Source organism: Cibotium barometz, chromosome 44, assembly GCF_041138505.1.
Source record: "Cibotium barometz isolate CiBa-2024 chromosome 44, ASM4113850v1, whole genome shotgun sequence".
Lineage (NCBI taxonomy): Eukaryota > Viridiplantae > Streptophyta > Polypodiopsida > Cyatheales > Cibotiaceae > Cibotium > Cibotium barometz.
The window spans coordinates 3,384,902-3,393,566 of NC_141089.1; the positions used below are offsets into that span (position 1 = coordinate 3,384,902).

The 8,665-nt window shown below is 42.4% G+C and overlaps 1 protein-coding gene across 1 annotated transcript; it reads right to left on the reverse strand.

Annotated features, from left to right (window-relative positions):
- Nucleotides 1-275: 275 nt before the first annotated feature.
- On the reverse strand, nucleotides 276-3,523 carry LOC147612867 (uncharacterized). Its single transcript, XM_086782140.1, has 2 exons — nucleotides 1,775-3,523; nucleotides 276-1,655 (listed from the first exon to the last, which is right to left on the reverse strand). The coding sequence occupies exons 1-2, from the start codon at nucleotides 3,044-3,046 to the stop codon at nucleotides 738-740; spliced, it is 2,190 nt and encodes a 729-aa protein (XP_086638266.1). The 5' UTR covers nucleotides 3,047-3,523; the 3' UTR covers nucleotides 276-737.
- Nucleotides 3,524-8,665: the final 5,142 nt, after the last annotated feature.

An 8,665-nucleotide genomic window follows, 5' to 3' on the forward strand; every position in this document is an offset into this window, starting at 1 on the left:
TGACCGCCTGCACTGGCCCCACTTATGCTTGGAAGCACCTATCAGTTGACAATGCCAATTCATGTAATCCTCACCTCTTGGTTACCTTCCCTTTAGCAATTCAAGTGACTGCTAGTCTGGTTAACTTGCCTGAAGGGTTTCACTTTGCCCTTTATGTGTAAGGAGGGATAAGAGGGCATGGCATATGAATATTCCACTTTACCACTTACACTTTTATTGCACAAACTTGGAGTTCACATTGTAAAAAATCAACACCAGAGTAAATCAGCCAGAGAGAAGTTAAAATGCCATCATGATATCATCGAGGTTGCAAGCAATGCCAAATAGTTCCTCCAGTCATAGGTAAACAGAACACATTTGTGCATATAATCATGCAAGCTGCATAGATGACAAGACTATAAAGTACATACAACAAGGAAGATACCTCCTGTTTTTCCTGTCAGAGGCATCTGTAAGTGCTTTTTAATCACATCGAGAAGCTACCTTGCTCAGTTTAGAATCTGGCTACCATAGTGTATCACAATCAAATGGCACAGAGCACAATCCTCTTACTGGTGTTGTTAGAGGCCGCAAGAACGGATATTTGACACAAAACAATGTGATCCAGGCTCCTATCTCAATCTTAACCACACAAGTATGCTCTCTGTTTTTCCATATGTCACACATCACCTCTCTTTACAAGTAGTAAAATCTGCAGCCCTGGATGTGGGATCAATATGCATAGAAAAAAAATGAGATTACACTCGGCCACAATAAAGATATGAGCCAGGTAACCCCCACAAATCAGGAAGGTAAAAAGTCTTCTCAGGAACCTTGATATATCCACAGCAAGCATGACTCCGGCAAGTAAACACTGCTGTGGCAGTACCAGTCCTGGCAGATGCAAGGCTGCTCACTTTCACAGGCCCTTTCCACATTTCTTTATTAATCTGCATCATATCCAGAGGTGGTCTGGAGCCAGAACTTCGCTTTTGAGAGGCCGAGAAATCAAACAAAACAGCCGATTCCCGTGATGCTTGAGAACTTGACAAAAGAATGGGATTACTTGTGATACCAAAAGAAATGACATCTGATGTCTGCACCTGAGACAACTCGACATGGTTGAGCTTCTCTTTGTGACTGGTTAGGAACCGAGAAGCCTCTTCCTGAAGGCCAATGTCCCGCCACGCATCAGCAATCATTTCAAGAACTTTGTCATCTGGAGAAATTCTCTGCTCCTCCATCAGCTGCATAACATCCTCTGCTCTGTTTGGCAGCTTTGCTTCACTGAATCCCCAGATAAGTGTCTGGAAAGTTCTCAAGTTCGGTGCTACTTTTACCTTAACCATTTCACTGTAAATTCGAAGTGCATCATCCATTTTCCCATCCTTGCACCAGCCACTGATGATGGTAGTGTAGATGACAACATTGGGACCCAAACCTTGGCCTCGCATCTCTTCGAGAAGAGATTCTGCTGCTTGTGGTTCTTGTGTCCGCACGAAGCCTTTCACAAGGATACCATAGACAGTGACATCTGGTGAAATCCCAGCATGGAGCATTCTTTGCAGCACCGACTTTGACTTGTCCACAAGACCTGCCGAGCACCATGCATCCATCATAATGCTAAATGTTTGCACGTTGGGCTTGAGTCCATAGGAGTCCATCAAACTGAGAACCTAAATCTCGAAATCCAACAGCTCAGTCAGGTAAATTATTAAGGATCATCAAAACAGCAAACTTTCACTAGTTTGGAAGCAGAAACAAGATAAGAGACACGTAAGAAATGGTGCATCACCTGATCAACACTACTGAATTGTGAAGCTTTGGCATAACCTTTGACCAATGAGTTGAAAATCACAACGTTAGGAGACAAACCCTGCGACTTCATCCTTTCCACAAGTTCAAGTGCCTTCTCCATATCCCCCTCTTCACAGAGCCCATTGATTACTATACCACAAGTGTGTTCAGTTGGGCGAAGCTGGAGGGCTTGCATGTCCCTTATCACGCTCGCAGCTTTGGAGGTCATACCTTTCTCTGCAAGGGCATTGGCCATGGTGTTATATGTAACAACATCAGGATCCACACCACTTAATCGCATCATTGACACCAGATTCCAAGCTTCATCAAGCTCGTTGTTTATGCACCAAGCATTCAGTAACATGTTGTAGGTTCGCACATTGGGCTTTGCTTTCTCATTATCCTGGGATGTCATTTCATTCAACAGCTGCATAGCTTCATGAGGGTTTCCAGCCAGTCCATAGCCTTTGATCAAAGTGTTGAATGTGCTTGTGGTGGGATTGCACCCTCTCTCCTTCATGACCTGAAAAACTCGCACAGCACTCTCCATGTGTCCTTGCTCACAGAATCCATTGATGACTGAGTTGTAACAGACTACATCCGGATCAAGGCCAACTTCTACCATATTCCTGAGTCTTGCCTCTGCCTTATGACAATGCTTCTGTCCACATAGCCCCATGAGCAAGTAAGTGCAGGATTCCAGGGAAGGCCTATGCCCATCTCGAATGATGCTATCGAAAAGAGACTCAATCATAGGAAGTTTCCCTTGATCTTTCAATGCCCTCATGAGTTTGGTCCGGGTGACGACGACACGACAGCTATGCCGGGTATGGCAGAGCATGCACTTGCGACCACCTGGACACTCGGGAGTGGAGTGGAGCTTGCTTCCACAGCAGAAGCAGCGAGATAGCTGGGCATGAGAGGAAGATCGAATGGTGCCATTTTCACTGTTCTTGGCTCCATCAAATATCTTGAAAACAGCCTCTACACCAGAAGTTGTCTTGCGAGTGGCCTCTAGATCAACCTTAAACGTTCGAGGAGAGGGACGAGGAGGAGGAGGAGGAGGAGGAGGAGGGGGAGGGGGAGCGGGAGGGGGAAGAGGTTGATAAGATATGAAGTTGGAGTTAAAGTAAGGTTTAAGGTTAGGGTTCAATTTAGGGCTAGGGTTAGGGCTAGGGTCACTAGGGCTAGCTTTAGGGTTGGTGATAGGATTAGAAGAAGCGGTAGCAGGAGCTAAAGCCAAAGCTTCCTCGAGAGACTCAGCGTGCATTACGTCTCATCGCCCCAGCCGCAGCAGAGCCTCACTCTTCAAAGCCCTAGACAGAACACTGGCATACAGCAAGGTACTACAGTCTCTTGCAGAAGCAACACCATGCACCAGACTACTGATTTCCGGCGAAGTAGGCTAAGCCAAGCCAGGTTGAAGAGCTTCTACCCCTCTCCGTCTCATAACACACAGCAAAGAAGGAAGAAAGGAGCCAAACCTTTACGCGCCGTGAAGATACTTGGAATCCACGGGAGCTCGGTATACGTTTCACTCTGGCGCGCAGATTCTGGTCCAAGCGACGATGCGCCTTACAACGCCCACAAACTCGAGTAGGCGTGTGCCACAGTGGGTCGCACATGCAACGAGTGGCTGGGAAAAGCTCAACCACAAGGTAAACGCTCGGAACGATCGATCGGCCAGGCTCATTGGGTCCGTTTATATATCACAACCAAGCTACTTGCCCTTCAAAATTGACTCTCCTCTGGCAAATTTTTTTGTATTTCGGTGTAGTTTTGATGGGCATTTCTAGCTCTAAATCGGGCGTGACGTCTTGTGTCACCGTGAAGGGTTGCTATTTACAACCTTACTTTGGACAAAATTGAAGGCTACTTAGTACCTTGGACTTGAAGCGAAACCCATTACTCAATACACATAATCTGGCTTTCTTTTGAAACCCAGAATTTAAAGGTGAGTTTCCTTTCAAAGCCCACTGTTGCAGCCTTCAAATTTCAGCCTAGTTGTGTGTGTTGTATATTCACCCAAATTTTATCATGGGTAGAAGACATTAATCAATGCCTAAACTTAGCTCCTCTCAACCCACCCCCCAAAAGGTATGTGCTCCACGCCTTACCCCCAACAACCTCTCCATTTCCCTCCTCCTCTGGCTCATGTTGCCTCTGAGATGATCCCACGAGACTGGGTCTATAAGACCTTGTACACAATCATGTAGCTGCCATGCAACGTGGTGACTTAGCTACCCTCTATGTGTGGCCTCCCCCCCCCCTCTTCCCCTTTAGCTTTGATGAGAGCACTACTAGCCGCCTCCTCTAATTCCTCCTCCACCTATAGTTAAGCAGCTCCTTCCACCCCCACTCCTCATTATCATGCACATTACCTCCTCTCAATATCTTGCATGAAAGGGTTTCTAGGGTGATGTTGGGCGGACTAAATAGGGGGGAAGAGAGAGAGAGAGAGAGAGAGAGAGAGAGAGAGAGAGAGAGATCAAGAATTGGTGTCAAAAAAACTCCATTGATCATCTCCAGCAGTAGGAACTAGTGTCGAGAGAGCTCCATCAACCCTCTCTCCCCAAGCCTAGAAGAAAAGAAGAATTGACATCTATGCTACTTACTGAAAGAAATTAAGATTTTAACATTTTATTCTAAAAGAGAGAGAGAGAGAGAGAGAGGGACATTCCCCATTGCAATGGACTAAAAAAGAGAGATATTTAAACCCCTTGTGAGAAATCCACAGAGAGAGAGAGAGAGAGAGAGAGAGAGAGAGAGAGAGAGATGGGAAGGTGATGCAGGAAATCCAGAGAGAGAGAGAGAGAGAGAGAGGGAGCTGATACCGTTGGCCATGCGTACTATTGGGGAGGTGTTGGTGGAGCCCAAAATGTCGTCTAAGAAGAAAAACAAGGTTTGCATACTAGGAAGCCCTAACTTCAACAATTGAGGTTATGTGTGGATGGATTTGACTCTTTGTATTTCAAATTAAAGTGAGGATCATTTGCAGGCCATTGCTTCCATTGTGGAGAGATGGGTCACTTCATTTCAAAGTGTCCAAAGGAGGTGAATGCTCACCCACAACTGAATGTCTCCCAGGGACCGACTCATAAGGATACATTAGCTCCTACTTTGCCATCTGGTTTGAATATAAAGAAGGGCAAACAAGTATCAAAACAAAGTGAGCAAGTGGTAGATCAAGGGCAAACAAGTATCAAAACAAAGTGAGCAAGTGGTAGATCAAGGGCAAACAAGTATCAAAACAAAGTGAGCAAGTGGTAGATCAAGGTAAACAAGTTTTCGCAGATAAAAGTAAACATGTTTTGGCAATTACAGAAGATAGACCTTGTCTTGTGGTGGCATAGAGAAGCGCTTGCCAGACAACTACTTCTAGTAATCAAAATGTGGGTACTAGGCATGGTGCCTCTTCATCATTTCGTCTTGGTGCCACAAGATGGACTCGAGAGAAACATAACCAAGGCAGGGTATCACACTCTCAGTATAATATGAGACCTCGAGCTACCAAATAAAATCAGGTAAATTTTCCTCTTCTATTTGATAAAAACGGGGCTATGGTCTGAGCCTGGGACAAGAAGTATTTGGATGTCAAGTGGAGACAGGATACATCACCTAGTGATGCCCGTACTTTAGGTGAGAAGGAACAGGTGGATGTTTTGCAAAGAGTATGGGAATAGATGGAAAGAGAAAGCATTGAGGATCATATGCAATATTTTAAGGAAAGAGAGACCGATGTGGTAACTCTCATTGATTGGCTTTCTATTTTGATGGACTGTGAAGATTGCTCTTTGGAATGTAAAAGGTGTGTGTTCACCGTCCAAGAATTATCGCATGTGACGTACTATGTTTCAAGGTCAATGGGATATGTTTTGTGCTATGGAGCATAAACAACCTTCCATGGTTGGACAAGTGTATGATTACAAGGAATTTCATGTGTTTTATAGTGGGCACCCCACTACACAATCAGGGTCATGATTGCAGTGAAATCTCAATTTAAGCCATCATTGGTTATGCACAATTGTGCGTGAGCCTCCCGCTCTTTCCTAGTAGATAAAAAAAGTTCATTTTCCAACTCTAATCTTTGAACTCCAACCACAATGAAATCAGCCAAATCATACGACTCCAAGATAGACTCCATCAGGATGTCTAAGGGCGATTCATTGATGTGGAAGTGGAGTTTATGGATGAAACATTATGGCTTGTGGGACTGTATGCACCTAATGGTGTTGCATAGCATTGTCAGTTATGGGGCGATTTATTGTGTTTGTGCAACACTAAGACTGGCTTTGTGTTAGGCAATTTTAATGTATGTGAATTGCCAGAGCATGCTTCTACACCTCACTCTATTATGGATGGGCCGGAGAGGCTTAGCTGGAATGTGTTTGCCAATCAAGTTTTGAAACAAGATATGTGGTCATGGCTTCACTCGCATGAGAGAGGATTTACATATGCCTCTCAATGATAATTCATATATACTTCATTATAATTCACTCGCATGAGAGAGGATTTACATATGCCTCTCAATGATAATTCATATGTACATTCCTTGGGCTCGAGGGTGGTCGAGTGGATGAGTTTATGCCTGATTTATGCATGTTTATGTATACCAATTATCTAGAGAGATCTTAGGGTTTTAACAGTAGTATCAGAGCAATCTCTAGTTAATTGTTGTTATTTTTTCTTTCTTATTGTAATTTTTGGTATTTTTTGAAGTAAATTTAAATAGAGAATTTTTCCACAAAACATTTCTTTATTTATATAAAGGTTGCAATATGTACATAGAGCATCTCACCTTCAGAAAGTTAAAACCTCCTCGAGAAATGCATAAGATGGCGATACTGGGGCTACAGACATGCCCCGATACAAATGTTCCCTTACTTCCAAGGGAGCTACTATCTGCTCCTTTGGAATAAAGCGGCTAAGAAGTCTGTAGATATGGCAGGAAAGTCTAAAATCTCGAGGCGTAGGGTGATATAAAATAACACCATGAATCACTTTGAGCCTCATCACAATCATGGCCAACGAGATATTTTCCCTCAACATCACATGCTGGTCGCAAGAGGCGTGGACATACTGCCCTGCAAAATAAAAATGTTATTTTGTTGATTTGTTTGATGATTATCACGTGGATCGTCGATATGGCAGTTGGAACGTGTGTTTCTTCTATTCAATGGACGAATCGATGTTGCGGGAGAATTTCGTGAGTTTAATGCTATTTTTTGTGGTTTAAAATAAGCATTAATGAGAATTTTTGCCAAAATATTATATATTTTATCATGGATATTTTTGGTAGAATGAACTCCCTGAATTCCTACAAATTTTAGGAAAATTTTCCTAATTTCTTAGAAAATTTTTGAGCATTTTTATGAAAAGAATGTATTTTTTATACATTTTTGTTGGTTTTTCTGCAGGTATGCTATCATTGCTGTTGATTTTCTACTGAAATGTAGTAGGGGACAGCATGTTGATTTTCTACTAAAATGTAGTAGGGGGCAGCATGTTGATGCATGGAATGCTCTCCCGTGTGCGTGGGACCCTCTTCGTCTCTCAAATCGAGATTTTCTCTTCTATTTTCCTCTCTCGCATGTGAATGCCTCTTATTAGGCACAAATTGATTAAATTTAATTAAACTTTAATTAAGATTAAGGTAAATTTAATTAATGGTTAATTCTCCTCTCTGATTACAGAGAAGAAGAGAGTGGAGAATGAAATGTTAGAGTGGAGAAGAAGGGGAGGAGAGTGGAGAGAGGAGAGAGCTCAAATCTCTCCCTCTCTATTTGGCGCACACGTGGGGCGAGGGGGTTCGCTGCTGCAGGTGACTAGCAAAAAATGCCACCCCCCTAAAACGTTTTTTTTATAAGGTTTTAAAAAACCTTAGTTAAAAAAGCCTTTTATAAAGCTCTAAATATATATATATATATATTTAAATTGAAAAAAGCTTTTCAAAGCTTGAAAAAAAGCTGGAAAAAATAGGAGAAAATACGAAATTTGGAAAAAAATTTCTCTAGATATTTTTAAAAATTATTTTCTTGAAAACTCTTGGCTTTGCGCATTCTCGGGAAACCTTTTGGCTTTTCGAATTTCGAAAAATCTTTTGACCTTTGGGATTCCGAAAACTTTTGACCTTTCACATTTCAAATTTTTTTTGTCTTTTCATTTTTCCAAAACTGTTGCCTTTCCATATTCCAGATAAACCATTGGGATTCCGAAAATTTTTGACCATTCGTATTCTTATACGTTCGGGGTAAATTAAAAAATTTTAAAAATCCTGAAAATTAGTGGAAAATTAGACAAAGGTTATTTTAAATTTCTAAAAAATGCGGGGTTGGTGATTGGCATGTGGTGTGTCTATTGGGGCGCTCGTGAAGACCATTGAAATTCCTTTAATCCCTGAGGTTAAAATTAGGTGGAAAGATAGGGAAATAGAGGATTCGACTTGGGAGTCGGTTGATATTGTTTAGTGCAGTTCTCCTTCTTTTCATTGCAAGAGTGCAATGTTTTGAGAGAGGGGAAGTATGTTATATGCACATTATGTGTGTATATACTAGGAGGCTAACCCACATTAGGCTTGTGAGCATGGGAGCATGGGAACAATCTCTAGTAGAGCATGGGTTAGGACTAACCTTAAGGGTTAAGGTTAGGGTCAAGCATCCAAGGGTCACACATGGGAAATGGAGAGTCAAGAGTCACTTGCGGGCCCTCCTATATAATATATAATATGGGGCATGGGGCACACTCAAGGGATGGAGGCTAGGTTATGTTATGTTCTCTTGTGTAGAGGATTGTAACTACTCACCTACCATTTCACACTATAGTAGCTACATGCTGTTGGATTGGAGTCATACCTCTTAAATGGTATGGGATATCAAGGTATATTTCATTA

What these genes read in the sequence shown, in the direction of transcription:
- LOC147612867 (XM_086782140.1), bottom strand. Translation starts at nt 3,046, where the DNA reads ATGCACGCTGAGTCTCTCGAGGAAGCTTTGGCTTTAGCTCCTGCTACC. An exon ending in AATTCAGTAGTGTTGATCAG is followed by an intron (nt 1,656 to 1,774) that starts GTGATGCACCAT and finishes TTCGAGATTTAG; the next exon opens with GTTCTCAGTTTGATGGACTC.